Below are 16,305 nucleotides of genomic sequence, written 5' to 3'. Positions count from 1 at the left end.
ATTTCTTATCAACACATAAAACAAGCATTTATCGAACACCTACAATGCACAGAAAATCGTGCAAGTTGTTATGTTGGTATTTCTTTAACTGTCACATGGCCTCTTTTCTCTTCACAGCAGGGAAACTTGATAGAGACCAAATTTCCTAATTTTAGATTTCCTAGAAAGCTGACCTGAAGCTTTTGCTACAGAAACATGTCAAGTAACTGAGAGCATAGCACTATTCTTCATGGTTTATATGCGGTATTACCCAGGTACAGTATTCTCAAACAGAAAGAGAGAAAAATAAGGAGTTTCTAAAAGGCCCTGAATTTTTCATAAACACGGCTAACTAATTTCGCTTTTGAAAAATGTGAATTGATCTTGGGCATTTATTATCACCAGTGGTAAGAGCAGCGTTGAAATGAACATGAGCTGTCCTTTAGGGCACATGGAAATAAAGACCATGTGGAAATGGCTTGTCAGAATCTCCTCATTTTAGAAAAAGAACAAACAAGGAAGTCCGGTGCAGAAGCTGAGGGCAAAAGTCACAGACAGTGGCTGGCTAGCTGTGAGCAATTCTGGACCCGATGCTTCACGCGACATGATCGGACCTCCACGTGAGCCTACCGGATCCACGATAGAAATGGTCCTTGTAGACACAACAGAATTCAGCAAGTAAAGTTCAGCACCCTTAAAAATCTCTCTGTCCTAAACCATGCTAGAGCATACTCTTGACTTTTATAATGACCGGTGGTCACTGTCGGTATCCATCATAGAGGGTGTCTGTCATATTGGGAAGAGTTTTTATTTCATCTCTCATTTAAACGATGATGAAAATGAAACTAGGCCTGCCAGGACATTATTTTTTTTATATAACTATTAGATTAAAACCTTTTTTTTTGTGGGATACCTGGGTGGCTTAGATGGCTAAGTATCTGCCTTTGGCCCAGGTCATGATCCCAGAGTCCTGGGATCGAGTCCCACATTGGGCTCCCTGCTCAGCAGGGAGCCTGCTTCTCCCTCTGCCTCTGCCTGCCACTTTCCCTGCTTGTGCTCTCTCTCTTTCTCACTGGCAAATAAAATTAAAACAAAACAAAAGCTTTTGTGTGTGTTATGTAAAGATTCCCCGTGCTACACCATTTCAAGAGGTGCCTCTGGTACTGCGGAGAGAACTCTGACTTTCCTGGGGAGTAGGCAGGAGCATGGCACATTTCTAACCGTGTGGATAAAATAACGGGTGCGACTCATGACAGCCACCCTGTGAACACTTTCCTAATGTGCGTGATGTATATTGATGGAACCATAATCATAAGAAGTGTCAGGTACGGGCTACTCTGCCTTAACAGTCAGTGGTCTCCTGTGGAAGGATCCTTTGTATATATCTCACCCCCCAATATTTAATTTTCATCTTTATACCAAAATTATGGCATTGATTACTAGTGTTAAACACTGTAGCTGAAAATAATAATTCAACTATGGGGCTGCCTGGGTGGCTCAGTGGGTTAGGCCTCTGCCTTCAGCTCATGTCGTGATCTCAGGGTCCTGGGACTGAGTCCCGCATCCAGCTCTCTGCTGGGCAGGGGGCCTGCTTCCTCCTCTCTCTCTCTCTCTCTCTACTTGTGATCTCTCTCTGTCAAATAAATAAAATCTTTAAAAAATAATAATAATAATTCAACTATGAATATTGGTTATTTTGTAATATTTCTGTGTCATTTTATACTATGCTTGGAATAGTGTATAACTTGTGAATAGAGGGGAAATAAATCCAAATGAGTCAAATCATTTGATGGTCAACAAGAACAGGTATCTTACATAGATGACGTAAGCCACAGGTGACTGAGACATTAAGAAAGGAGTTTTTTGTTATTGTTGTTTTTTTTAATCTAAAAACAAAGAACTTGTACTTACTTGAGATGGTTGCCTTGTGGAATGTTTGAAAAAGTTCTCTAAGATGGTATTTGGTGTAATCTTCTTTCGAACTTCCTCTTTAATGCCAAATGATTTTGCTAGAGGAGTAGCAATAAACCTACAAAATATGAAAGAAAGTCCAAAATCTGAGAATGAACCCAGAAGGACACCAGAAAACTCAAGCCATAACTTTTGATTCCAAATGAAGGATCAGCCATTGGGTCATGTTGTCCTTGGGCGACCTACAGCCAACCTCTGCCTTGCAAAGAAGTTCAAGGAGAGAAAATGTTGAGACCATTTACACAAGCAGTAACTTAAAAAAAAAATACTTGCCTGTTAAAAATCCACTTATGTAAATCCAAATATATTTGTATATGAGATCCTGGAATTGGGATAAGCCATTTCACTTAAAAGTTTCATTTTAAGGCTCCAATAGATTAAAATGAATAATAATCTGGTTATGGAAAGTTTTACTTGGTGATACTGTCTTAGAGAATTACTATGTTCCTATTTGAAGTTCTAACTTATGAAAAAGTGGTCTGACTCTTGGGTAAAGATTGAGGAGTGGGATTGGTGGGGTATGACAAGTATACATTTAACTTGATAAGAAACTGGCAAACTGTTTTCGGGGACAGGTGGCACCACTTTGCATTCCTGCCAGTAATGGGTCAGAGTTCCAGTTATTCCGTATCTCTGCCAACACTTGGTATTACAAGTTCTTTTAATCTCAGCAATTTTACCGGGTGTGTCCTGGTTTTCACTGATTTTCTACTCTAATCTTTATAATCTCCTAACTTTTGCTTGCTAGATGTTTAGTTTGCTCTTTTTTCCCCCTAGTTTCTGAAGGTAGAAATTTATTGATTTGAGATCTTTCTTCTTTTTTAATATAGGTATTTGCAGGTATAAATTTCCTTCTAAGCACCATGTTACATCTCCTAAGTTTTGACATTGTGTTTTCTTTGTCATTCATCTCAAAGTATTTTCTAATTTACTGTGATTCCTCCTTTGACCCATTCGCTATTTAGAAGTATGCTGTTCAATTGCCACATATTTGCTCATTTCCCAATTTCTGTGTGTTACTGACTTTTAATTTCATTTCATTGTGACTGGAAAACATACCTGGTAAGATTTGCATTTCTTTAAGCTTATTGAGACTTGTCTCATGGCCTAACATACAGTCTATCCTGAAGAATGTTCCTTGTGCATATGAGAAGAATGTGTCTTCTCTTGTCATTGGGTGCCATGTTCTACAGATGATGTTAGGTCTACTTGGTTTATAGAGCTGAGTGAGTCTTCTATGTCCTTATTAAACTATCCCCCCCCAATTATCCATTATTAAAAGTGAGATATTCACATCCACAACTATTTTTTGAGTTGTGTATTTCTCCCTTCAATTCTGTCAGGTTTTGCTTCATGAATTTTGGAGCTTTGATGTTAGGAACATATATGTTTATAATTATTATGTCATCTTGATAGATTTATCCTTTTATGTTATAAAATGTTCTCTTTTCCAGTAACAGTTTAAAAGTCTATGAAAACCTAAATTGCCTGATATTAGTATACAGACACTCCATCTCTCTTTTGGTTACTGTTTGCTTGGTATTATCTTTTCCCATAGTTTTACTGTCCTTGAACCTCAAGTGTGTTTCTTAGAGAAAGCATACAGTTGGATCATGTATTTTTTTTAAAGATTTTATTTACTTATTTGAGAGATAAAGAGAGCAGGGGGAAGAGCAGAGGGAGAAGGACAAGCAGTCTCTGTCCTAAGCATGGAGCCTGATGTAGGGCTCGATCTCACAACCTGAGACCTTGACCTGAACCAAAATCAAAAGTCAGACACTTAACCAACTGAGCCACCCAAGAACCCCAGATCATGTATTTGTATCCATCTCTCCTATCTATGCCTTTCAGTTGCAATATTTAATCTATTTACATTAATGCAAATTACATTTAATTACTGATAAAACAGGATTTTTATGTCTGCTATTTTGTTATTTGTTTTTTATGTATCTTATGTCTTTGTTCTTTCTCTATTCTTTGATAAGTTTTCTTTTGTGTTAAATATTGTCTAGTGTAGCTTTTTAATTCTCTCTCTTCCTTAAAATATTTTTCTTCAACTTTTTAAAAAAGATTTATTCATTTTAGAGAGACAGAGTGAGCACAAGCAGGGGGAGGGGCAGTGGGAGAAGAAGAAAGTGAGAGAATCTCAAGCAACTCCATGCTAAGCATGGAGCCTGACGAAGGGCTTGATCTCATGAGATCTTGACCTGAGTCAAAATCAAGAGTTGGATGTTCACCTGACTGAGGTACCCAGGTGCCCCAAAATATTCTTTTAAAATAATTTTCATAGTGGTTAACCTAGGGATTATAATTAACATCTTCATGCATAACATCCTAGTTCAGATTAATACCAAAATAATTTCAGCAATATAAAAAAACTCCATTACCTCCTTGTTCTGTGCTATTAATGATAAAAATCATATATTTATAAATTGTGTTTTCATTAACACAGATTCATAATTACTTTTTTTTCCCAAGTTATTTATTTTCAGAAAAACATTCATTATTTTTTCACCACACCCAGTGCTCCATGCATAATTACTTTTTGATGTAGTTGTGGTTTAAATCAGACAGAAGAGAAATGTGTTACAAACAAAAACCGTGTGTATACCTTCTTTTTATTTCTTATATAGGTGACTTTACTGGTGGTGCTTTTTATTTCTTCATATGGATTCAAGTTACTGTCTCGTGTCCTCTAATTTCAGCCTGATTTAAAGTCTTTATCTAAGGATACCTGGGTGACACAGTCAGTTAAATGTACGATTCTTGATTTCAGCTTGGGTCATGATCTCAGGGTTGACACTGAGCTCTGTATTGGGCTCAATGCTGTGCATGGAATCTGCTTGGGATTCTCTTTCTCCCTTTCCTTTTTCCCCTCCCCTGTTCACACATACTCTCTCTCTCTCTCTCAAAAAAAATTTTTTTTCTTAATTAAAAAATAATGAAGTCCTTATCTAATAAGGCCAACATCTTGGTTTTGTAAGGGACATTTTCCTTACAAAAAGGGGACTACTTTTTCCTTGAATGGACCACACTTCTCGTTTCTTTATGTGCCTTATAATTTTTGTTGAAAATTGGACATGTTAAATAATATAATGTTGCAAATCTGAAAATCAGATTATCCCTCTCAGAGTTTCTTGGTTTTGTGGTTTGTTATCATTGTCCATTTGTTTGTTTCATTCCTTGTTTGAAATGATCTATTCAGTCTGTATTCTTTGTCATGTTTGGGCACTGAAGTCTCTATTGGGTAGCTTAAGTGTCACCTAATGACTAGACAGAGATTTCCTTAAATACCAGGAACCAATAAGTCTCCCAGTCTTTGCCAAAGAGCTCTGCATACATTTTGGGGCAAACCTTCAACACTCAGCTAGGCAGTTGCCAACTTTTCCTTAGCCTTCACTTCCTCTTTGCACAGAGCCCCAAGATCATCCAGAGGTGAGAGCTAAGGGCCTTCTCATATCTTTTCTGAGCATGTGGAGAGCCCTGGGAATACCCAAAGTTCTACAAATTCAAGTGTCCTTCTGATTTCCAAGAATATGTCAGAGCTTATCAAAGTCCACTATGGACATCTTATTTTCCAGTTTTTCTTTTTAAGTGTCTGGTTAGTCTATTATTTGCCCCAATTGTTACTGACAACCTCAGGTAGTTCCAAAGTTAATCAATTGCTTCTATGTGTTTTAGACAGGCATCTTCAGGGAAAAGGCTTTTCTGACTCAGGTCAAATAAAGACTCAGGTCAAATAAAGTACTGGCTTCTCTGGAACCACAAGAGAGGTCAGATAATGACATTTCTCTGGTAATGATGCTTTGTTTTGCTCCCTTCAGTCGCTGCCAGGATACCAGTTTCCACTGAAATTGAGGACTATTGGGGTTTTAAAAAATATATATTTTATTTATTTATTTATTTGACAGACAGAGATCACAAGTAGGCATAGAGGCAGGCAGAGAGAGAGGAGGAAGCAGGCTCCCTGCTGAGCTGAGAGCCCAATGCCGGGCTTGATCCCAGGACCCTAGGATCATGACCTGAGCTGAAGGCAGAGGCTTTAACCCACTGAGCCACGCAGGTGCCCCGACTATTGGGTTTTTAAGGCTATCACAGAGGTGGACAGAGCAGGATAGGAATAGGGCAATTTAAAATGTCACAAAGTTTATTGTTCTTTCCAAGACTCGGCTGTTTTTCTTAAATAACAATCCTTGGATTGCTGCTAACCTTTGGTTAATTGTGAATTTTGAAAAGTTGATTTTGACCATTTTTGCTAGTTTTCTGATTGCTTTTAGGGAAGAGAGAATATTTGGAGATCCTTACTCTGACATTTTTCTTAATTTCTGGGGTATAGTGGTTTTAATTTGCATTTTGCTAATGACTAATGATGTTGGACACCTTTTCATGTGTTTATTTGCCATTTATATCTCTTTGGTGAATTATTTACTCAAGTCTTTTGCCCATTAAAAAAATTAAGTTATTTCTTTGTTTATCGTTGAGTTAAAGTTTTCTTTATATATACTGAATTTAAGTCCCTCATCAGATACATGTTTTGCAAATATTTTTCTCCCAGTCTGTGGCTAGTCTTTTCATTTTATTTACACTTTTTAAAATAACCTAAGGCATTTTTGCATATTGCATAATTCACCTTTTCCAAGTATACTATTCAGTGATTTTTTTAAGTAAAATTACCAAGTCATAGAATCATCACCACAAATCAGCTTTAGAAGATTTTCATCATCCCAATATAATCCCTCATGCATATTTATTGTCAATTCTCTTCCCTCTCACCCTTTCCCCAGGCAATTGCTAATCTGTTTCTGTCTTTATAGCTTTGTCTTTTTAGGATAGTTAATATAATGGAATCATACAATAATATGTGGTTGCTTGCGGCTGGCTCTTTCATTAGCTTAATGTTTTTGAGGCCCATTCATGTTTTGAGATATATTTGGAGTGAGCTCCTTTTTATTACTGAATGGTAATTCATTGTATGGGTATGCATACATTAACAATGTCTTTTGAAGAGCAAACACTTTTAGCAATTTACCGAGGGAAATAAAAGCATGTGCCTGTACAAGCTCTTATACTCAAATATTCATAGCAGCTTTATTCATAATAACTAAAAACTATAAATGATTCAAACTCCCAGCAACTAAAGGATAAATAAATGGTGGTATATCAATATGTTGACAGACTACCCAGCAATGACAAGGTATCACTGATACATACAACAACATGAAAACAATCTCCAATGTGTTATGTTAAGTGAGAGAAGCCGGGCACAAAAGACTGTGATCTACACGATTCCATTTGTAAGAATAGAAAAGGCAAATTGGGCTGACAGAAAGCATATCAGTGATTGTGAAGAGCTAGTAGGTAGGGAGAAGATGAACCAGACAGGGTATAAGAGAGTTTCTCAGCTGGTGGAAATCTTCTACATCATAATTGTGGTGATGGTTACTCCACTGCATACTTGTGCCTAAATGCACCAAATTTTGGATGAACTTTATCGTATGTAAAGCATACCTCAATAAAGCTGATGTTTAAAAAGATTTAGTTATTTAGTTTAGAGGGAGAGAGGGAGCTAATGGAGGCAGGGGGATGGGCCAAGGAAGAGGGAGAGAGAAACCTAAGTGGAGTCCATGCTGAGTGCAGAGCCCAACGCAGGGCTTGACCTCATGACTTTGAGATCATAAGATCTTAAGATCCTGAGATTCCAAGAGTTGGAAGCTTAACCTACTGCACCACCCAGGTACCCCTAAAGCTGATTTTAAAAAATTAATGATACGACTCTATTCTTTCTCCAGTTGCAACAAAGGCTCTATCTCCTGCCCGGTCAGTCTATTTTAGTACTTACTCAGAGGTTTCTGTGTTTAATTAAATGCCAGAAATTCCAGTTATGAATGATCATTTAGCCCTTCAATTCATTTTTTTATAACCATGGGAGTTGAATACAATTTTTTTCTAAAATAATTTGATAAAATAAAGCCAATCCAACTTCCAGATGGACTAAGTTTTCCTGGAAATGGCCCATACATTTCAGAGACATATAAAAACAAACTAAGTATGCACCAGATGTACATAGAGCAATGTGGATAGATCATAAAACATAGGGCTGCATTTAAAAAAAGAAGAAACAGAGTAAGGTCTTATCACCACACCATTATGTCAATTAACAATTTGTATGCTTTATGTTTATACACATGTTTTACTGGGTCATACAAATAAAAAGCCATCAACGGCATTAGAACCCAGCAGGCAGGAATGTAACTAGGAAATGGGGATAAAAGGTAATTAATGAAAAAGTTAACTCGAATCACTCAAAAAGAGGTCTTATGCAGACCAGAGAGCATGCTATGATTTGAGGATTATGATTAATTAATTCCCCTTTGCATAAAATGTCCAAACCAAACAAAAATGAAGATGTCCTTAAAACTAACAAGATCTCAAAAAAACATATTTGACAAAGTTTTGGATAAATAATGGAATTGGTTCATTTATCCAACCTACTAGTTATGAAAATTTTTAGTGGGAAAACACTCATTGTTCTTACCAATTGAATAACACAAATACAGCATGCTTTAATATGGTAGTGTTCTCAGTCATAGTCACTCATTTGTCTCTCAAATGTCAGAAATGAAAAACTTAGGAAGAATTTAAAAAGCAAAGAGGAATTGAGCCAAAAAAAGATTTATGCAGTAAGGGAATACAACCAACCTCAAAGCCAAAGAAAGTATAACATTCCCTTTTAGAGGATCATGTGAGAGATTCGTATATGGTTCAGTATACTCAATGGATAAATACATGTTGTCCATAGTATACTTGCTGAAATCAGGAACACATCTATATTCAAATCATTAATTTAAACAAAAAAGAGAACTATGGTCTTATTTGTTAAGATGCTTAGGCCTCAAAGACACAAATAACATTTTTTATGAAACACAGGAAATATACAAATATAGTTTTCTATTTCAGGATTATCCTTCCTTTTCAAATAAATCTGGAAAAATCAACTATTTTATCTAATATAAGTGTAAATAATTATGAACTGGTACATAATTTTAAAAATCTCTTTTGAAAAGGGAAAAAAGAAAGGAGTATAATAAATACTTGATAAACTGAACTGAAAGAGAAGGGAAATGACAGGTCTTAACTCTAGAAGGACCTTGGAGATTAACTTGCCTGAACTTTCATTTTATGGATATGGAATATAAAAAAAATGTCCAAGAGGAAGAAAAAAGAACGTGAACTTCTGCTCCCATGTAAATGGTTCACAGTTAGGTTAATTACCAAGGAATGAGTCTCTTAGGTTTGCTACTATTGCAGAATTGAGCCTTCAGATGGCCCCATTCCGACACCCAGACAGCCCCCTCTTCATCTAACAATTCATCAGTTACTTGTGAGCCAAAAGCCTATAGAAATCCCAGACCTCCACCTCCCTATTTTTTCCAATATTCTTTTATATAATAAAAAGAAGGCAGCCCTAGGCAGATATTAAGCATGTGAAGTTTAAACACTTCTCCTAAACAGAAATAATAGCCCACTGCCATAAGATCGATTCCCAGGTCCTACAGATTCAAAGGCTCTTTGAACAGAGTTTAAAAGATTTTATTTATTTATTTGACAGAGATCACAAGTAGGCAGAGAGGCAGGCTGAGAGGGGGAGGGAAGCAGGCTCCCCGATGAGCAGAGAGCACTATGTGGGACTTGATCCCAGGACCCTGAAATCATGACCTGAGCCAAAGGCAGAGGCTTAACCCACTGAGCCACCAGGTGCCCCTGAACAGAGTTTAATCAGGGGATTTTACGTGAAAGAACAAAATATTTGAAGCAATGTAAGTCTCAGGTAACATTAAAGTCTAATGTGCATATTTTGAGATTATGTCAATTTGGGACACTTAGTAACTCTTGTAAATTGTTACAGATAGGTCATCCCACCCTCCGTTCTTTGCAGAATGAGGACATGTTATTCCATCATGAGCTTATGTTGCTCAGTGAAAATGGTAGAAAAACTTAAGTGTACTCAGTGCACAACTAAATAAAAGGAAAAAGATCACCTTTTGATTGTACCACCTTCACCCCTGCCTTGAACCATTCTGGGACCATAATTTACTCTGAGATGAAAATGTGTTTATTACACAAACATCTAAATCTGAGTGGCTTAGATCTCATTCAATCATACTTCAGACACATAGAAGAATGCATAGAAGAGTCCAGATAAGTAGTTAGAAAGTGTTATTCTAGGCTCCCCCCTACCCACCCTGGCCAACAACAACAACATTCATACACATATACCTAAATATTTATATATGCCACAGAACTTATAAGGAAAAGTAATCCTAAATACAAAGCAAATGTCAGTCACTTTCAAATGATCTTCTTTTTTCTTCATCAATTCTCTCTCTGCTCTTGCTTTTCTAGGAAGGGACATCACTCCCCGATCTTAAATGGCTGCTAGCTAGTACTAAAGGATAAAATGAGTCACCCAAATCACAACTACTGTTCACTTCATAGAATGAGAAGGTATAATATAAACAGAGTCTAGGACAAAAGAAGAAAGCTCTCTTGTATAACTATAACACAGGATACGCTGAAACCCAGTGTCAATTTTACATGAATTTTTTTTACACATAGGTAATTTTTTTAACCTATTTACCATCACAGCGAGCTGTAAGTACATCAAATTCCATAAAACCCTTCTAACCTGAACTTTTTGATACATAAACCTATGTTTTTCTTTTGCATTTTTATTGTTTGAATTCCTTTTTTTAAGTTTTAGTTTAGTCTAGTTTATTCCTTTTTATTTTTATCCTCTAATATTCATATAGAGTTAAATGTCAAAGTAATCCCCTTTCCCCAATCATACTACCCCTATAGGAAAACCAATTTTTAATCCCCTTTATCTTAGGAAAGTTGAGTCCTTTAACAAAGATATCAAGGTACATCCAGGAAGAATCGAAACAACCTTCCTCGCACACACTGAGAATTTATAAGAACTCTCCCATCTTCTTCTTCCACCAGTGTTTCTGTGTTTTTGTGTTTGTCCTGATAGCATATAAATCTTACACTTGGGGTTCTTTTTTTTTCCAATTTATTTATTTTCAGAAAAACATTATTCATTATTTTTTTGACAAGGTTCTTCCTTTATTTGCATATATATTTTTTTTCTCTTGTCATATACTTGTATCAGTCTTTTTGTCTCTTTTTGTTTGTCTACTTCATAAATCTTACCTTGGGGCCCATCTGGGCTGAACCTTCTCTTTCATCTTCCCTTTCTTTCCTCTCTCTCTCTCTCTCTTTTTCTTTTTCTTTTCTTTTACATGAATTTTTAAGGTAGTTCAGAAAATTACAACTTGCTAGACTTCTTTAAGCTATGTTTTCTATATTCCCAAGAGACATTAGTTAACTCTCGTCTGCTATCAGGAGTATTTCACTGTGAAAGTCCAAGAAGTATGGTTATAACAAGAGAATAAAAAAACACCACCCCTGAGCCTGATATCATGGCATGTTGGTTCAAGAACCATATATATTCCTTGAATAGATCACTTACTCTTATTTTCTTGACTGAGATCATATCACTTGTGATTTTATATACATATATACTCAAATGCAAGGTGTGAATAATATTTTATTTATGACATATGTGGTTTAATCTAATGCACTTGAAAAAGATATAAATGTATGCTTCAAAAGGCATAATCTCCCTCCCCAGTTAAATTTTCCTTACTTCTATTGCATTCAAAGAGATATGAGGCTAGTGGACTGACACGTGGTTTTCTGTAGTGCCACAGAATGGAAAAAGCTAAGGCTGAGTTATTGGGAGTTAAAGCTACTAAGAAGACTAGAAAAATGACATGGAGTACCCTCAATCCCTTGGGAAGAAGCAAGAATGGTCCTAGGAGTTACAAGAGGATTGGATTCCTTCCTGATGGTTGTTGGAGCAGCCTCGGCCAAGGCAGAACAAGTTGGTCCTCCACAGCTGTGCTGCATTGGCAACCAAAAGAGTTTTCTAGTTCACTGTCCTGATCACGACGTAAAAAATGGAGCTGTCCACTGGGAAGCAGGCAATCTGCAGTGCAGATAGGTAGAGGACCCGGAAGCCAAATTCAAGGATCACCACACACCATGCAAGAGAAGCAAGTATTTCAGGATAGTCGAAAGTGACTTGCTAATTTAGAAGGGCAGTGGCAAAATTCTACTTTATTTATGCATTCTTTGACAAATCCAAACATGGAACTAGAAAATAGAATTTGTGGTAAAAAAAGAAGAGCATTTTCAAATGTTCCCAGCTCGAGTTTAAGTGGTATCCAGGGGCTTCTTCTTTCTCTCAATAACAATAGCACATTGTTGGCTCAAGAGAAGTTGCTATTTGCACAAAAACCTTTTGGAGAGTCCATGAAACAGAGTTGGTCAAACGAACTCTTGAGATAAGGACCCTGCAAACGGTTATAAACATATGATCTGCATTACAGTTAGTCTTGGACAAAATGATCTTTATCAAATTTTGTCTTAAGTTTTTCCAACTCTGACATTCAAATATTCTTTTTGCTCCAAAAAGTTAATGTGCTAATAACAGTTTTTTGAAATAGAGACAACTATAGAGATTATAGATGAACATTTATCTCCTGTTATCATAACACGAGTATAGTTTTAATAAAAAAGGCTGAAGTAATATCTCTTTCAATTAAGTTAAGAAAAAGAAAAGAAGTTTACTTTTTCTGAGAAAGCAAATTGGTATTTTTCTCTTTGATTTCCTTATACTTTGGAATGAAAGGCTGCTATTAAAACTTTCAATAAACCTTTAAAATAAACTATGCTATAAAGCAAATATTAAGTTAGGTCTTTAATGAAACATTTTTTGCTATTTTATAGGCATTCTAAAATGATAATGTATCCCTTAGACACAGAATCTTCTAGCATTGCCTTTCTGGGAATGTATCGTATATATTTTGTCAGATAGCATGGTATGTGGAAGATGAAGTGGGTTCCCACACCATCAATGACACTAACAAGCTCTGTGTTCTTTAACCTCCCTTGATCTCAGTTTTCCCCACTGTGAAACTAACACACTTAAGAAGACTGTGTTCCTAATTTTTATGTGTTCAACTTCTAAATCATGTAAGGTGTACATACAATTTGTAGAACTCCCCCAGATGTAGCCCATTAGTGCCCTCCTTTGAACAACAGATTACTGAAAGTTCTTACCAAGATTCCAGGATTCCAGAGTTGGGGCAAGGAAGAGGCATGGGAGGGAAAGACACGCAGGTCCTACTTACTTTTCAAAGAAATGTCTAATGATCAGCAAGCCAAAAGCATATGGGATTGTCATGTACAAATGAGAGGGTTTTACAAAGACGAGTCCATCGTGATCTTCAAGATCTGACCACTTGATTGTTGGAGGAAGCCAGAATCTTTCCAACCAAAACCATTCTTTAAAGGTCTGAAACATTCTAGAGAGATGGAAAAAGAATCTGTTAGACTTGTGAAACAAATACTTAAAGTTCAAATAACACTGAGTATTATTTCTTAAAATACCCAAGCCTGCGAGTTTTGAAAACAAGGCAAAAAGGGATCCTATTTGTCCTGGGTTTTCAGACACTTCATTGCATTAAAGAAGAATTACTCTGCTCATTCTCAGAACAATATTGGCTATGGCATGGCCAACTAAAGTTTAACATACCAAAGTTTAACATACCACATTCGGCACAATGTATGTTAATATTATGAATATGTATCTTCCTCTTCTATCATTCTTTGGTACGAAAAATCATTTAACAATAATCTCTATAACTTCAACATGCCCAAAGTCAACCTCATGAAAGCTTCAAGTATGTATTAGTCTACAGTACTATCCTAAGAACTTCTCTAGGAAATAAAGAACAAGGATATTTAATTTCATATTATAGTAAGTCCAGATTCGTCCATGTCAACAAATACCTACTGGGAGTCTATTATTTATCAATCACTGTGCTAGCACTTGAAAACACAAAGATTAAGAAAATGGCATTCTTGCCCTAAGGACCTTACAGACTGTGGTCAAGGCCGGCCTGAATACCTAGATGATTTTGACATACCTTAAGTACAATAAATAGATATGGGGTACAGTGGGAGCAAAATGATGGACACTGAACCCAGCCAGGAAAGGCCAGAGAAAGATCAATGGAGCAGTAGATCATTGATGTCCTGAAGAGTGAGTGAGATAAACCAGGGAAAGGCAGGAACATAGGGAGGAGGGAATAGAAGTGCTAAGGAGGGAAAGTGCTATAATCAAGTAACCAGAAACACAGAAGAAAACAGGATTAGATGTTCTAGTCTCATTGTTGAAGCATGAATGATTTTTAGTCTTGACATTTTGAACTTGAGGATGTTTTGATTTCATCTTTTAATAGTCAATCAGAGAAAGGAATCACAATGTCCTCAGATTCACAATAGGGAGGTTGAAGTATGGGTGTGGTGGGAGTGGGTAAGGACCAAGAGAGCAGGAAGTCTCTATCAGGGGTGAGGGTCAGAGGGTAGGGTCCTGACATTGCAGATTTCCACCTCCAGATGACAACGAATACCAGAGCTTGGACCCTGGTCCCCTTCAGAAAAATCTATACCACAAGCAACAGCTGATAAGATAACTCCTTGCTTTGCTTTGCCCCCATCCACTATTAAAAATGTGCTCAGCCCAAAGTAGCACTACCTCAGTCACAACCACACCTGCAAGGCTTGTGTGCAGAAAGAGAAGGGCTGCCTTCTTTTTCATGTGTTGATCATTTCATTGTAATTTCTACTCTGGGGGAGTCCCATTAAGACAGTTGCAAATTTGTGCAAATATGGTGGAATGAAGATAATCAAGAAAGACTTGTTGAATACTTCCTATCAGGCTTTGGGGCCACAGAAAGGAAAGGGGGTGATCCTGGACTCAGGGAACTTATGAGTGAGCCAGGACTTATGTGGATCTGAACTCAAGAGGAGGCAAGGAGAGCAAGTGGAAGAGTTGTCAGGAAGGGAGAATCACACACTTTGGTAAGGGAACTAGGGATTCAAGTTCAGTTGCCTGGGCCATCTGACGTAACGGACCGAAAGAAGAGATGAAGAGAGGAAATCTATTTTGAGTGCACAGCCAGATAGAGGCCAAAGCCTATTCAACTTCCTACAGATTTCAGAAACCAACTCTGGCCATGGGAGGCTCCCTGTCATCGGCAAATCTTGGCCTTGACCCTCACTCCCCTTGCCCTGCAAGGGCAAAGATATTTTCTCCTTAAAGTTCCACCTCAGCACATTCATTACTTGATTCGCTCCAAATTTGATAGTCTACGGCTCAGGGAACAAACAGCAAGGGTGATGAGTTAGTTTTTCTCTTGCTATTGGTATAATATTTGTTACCAAAAAAATAGTTTGCTCACTCCTAAAATGCCACTCCAGGCAGCACAGATCCTTTTGTCCAGAATGAAATATAACTAAATAAATAGCTTACAGTGGCTACGTAGGGGTTACCACTCCAAATATAATGTCCTTGTGTATCATACACAAGCAATGAGTCAAGATCTTGAAAGCCATAGTAATGCTAATATTCCACAGCCTAAAACATTTAAAGCGAAATAGAAAGAATACAGAAGTTGAGGGTGGGCCCCTGGAAAACGTAGTTTCAGACGGAGAAAAAAAATAAATCTCATTATTTGTTCTTTCTTTAGGTGCTGCCACCAACCATCAATTATTGCTGTTAAGCAAAAACAGTTAAGACTCCCTTCTTCACAATACAAAAGTTAACTCTAAACAAAGCACAAACCTAAATAAAAGGGTTAAAACTATAACATTCTTAAAAGACTAGATAAGAGTAAATACTCAAGACCTTGGGTTTAGGTAAAGCCTCTTTACATATGACACCAAAAGTACAAATGACAAAATTAAGAAGAATCGATAAATAGGACTTCCTCAAAATGAAAACTTTTTGTGTGCCAAGAGACACCATCAAGACAATAAAAAGACAACCCACAAGATGGGAGAAATACCTGAACGTCACACATTTGATAAGGGATTTGGGCTTAGAATAGAATAAGAACCCATGCAACTCAGTAAGAAAAGGACAAATAATCCAGTTCAAAAATGGGCAAAGAATCTGAATTTGAATATTTCACCAAAGAAGATAGACAAATGGCCACTAAGCTCATGAAAAAAAAAAAATGCCCAACCTTATTTGCATCAGGGAAGTGCAAATCACTTCCATGCTCAGAGCTACTGCTCACACCCACTAGGATGGCTATCATCATGAAGATAGCAAGTGTTGGCAAGGATGTTGAGAACATGGCAGGTGGGAAAAGTGAAATGGTACAGCTGCTGTGAAAGACAGTCTGGGAGCTCCTTGAAAGGTTAAACGTGGAGTTACCA

General features: G+C 37.0%; 1 protein-coding gene across 2 annotated transcripts in view; it reads right to left on the bottom strand.

Annotated features, from left to right (window-relative positions):
* The window catches only part of CERS3 (ceramide synthase 3), a 107,511-nt gene that overhangs the window by 68,296 nt on the left and 22,910 nt on the right, over positions 1–16,305 (bottom strand). For both annotated transcript variants that reach the window (XM_044231162.1, XM_044231163.1), the window contains 2 exons: positions 13,209–13,382; positions 1,891–2,008 (listed from right to left, as the gene is read on the bottom strand). In XM_044231162.1, the coding sequence (XP_044087097.1) occupies positions 1,891–2,008; positions 13,209–13,381 (291 nt within the window). In that variant the 5' untranslated portion in view covers position 13,382. The remainder of the gene's footprint in view (positions 1–1,890; positions 2,009–13,208; positions 13,383–16,305) is intronic.

The sequence above is a fragment of the Neovison vison genome, chromosome 13 (genome assembly GCF_020171115.1).
Source record: "Neovison vison isolate M4711 chromosome 13, ASM_NN_V1, whole genome shotgun sequence".
NCBI classification, from domain to species: Eukaryota; Metazoa; Chordata; class Mammalia; order Carnivora; family Mustelidae; genus Neogale; species Neogale vison.
This window is presented reverse-complemented; position numbering and strand designations above follow the sequence as displayed.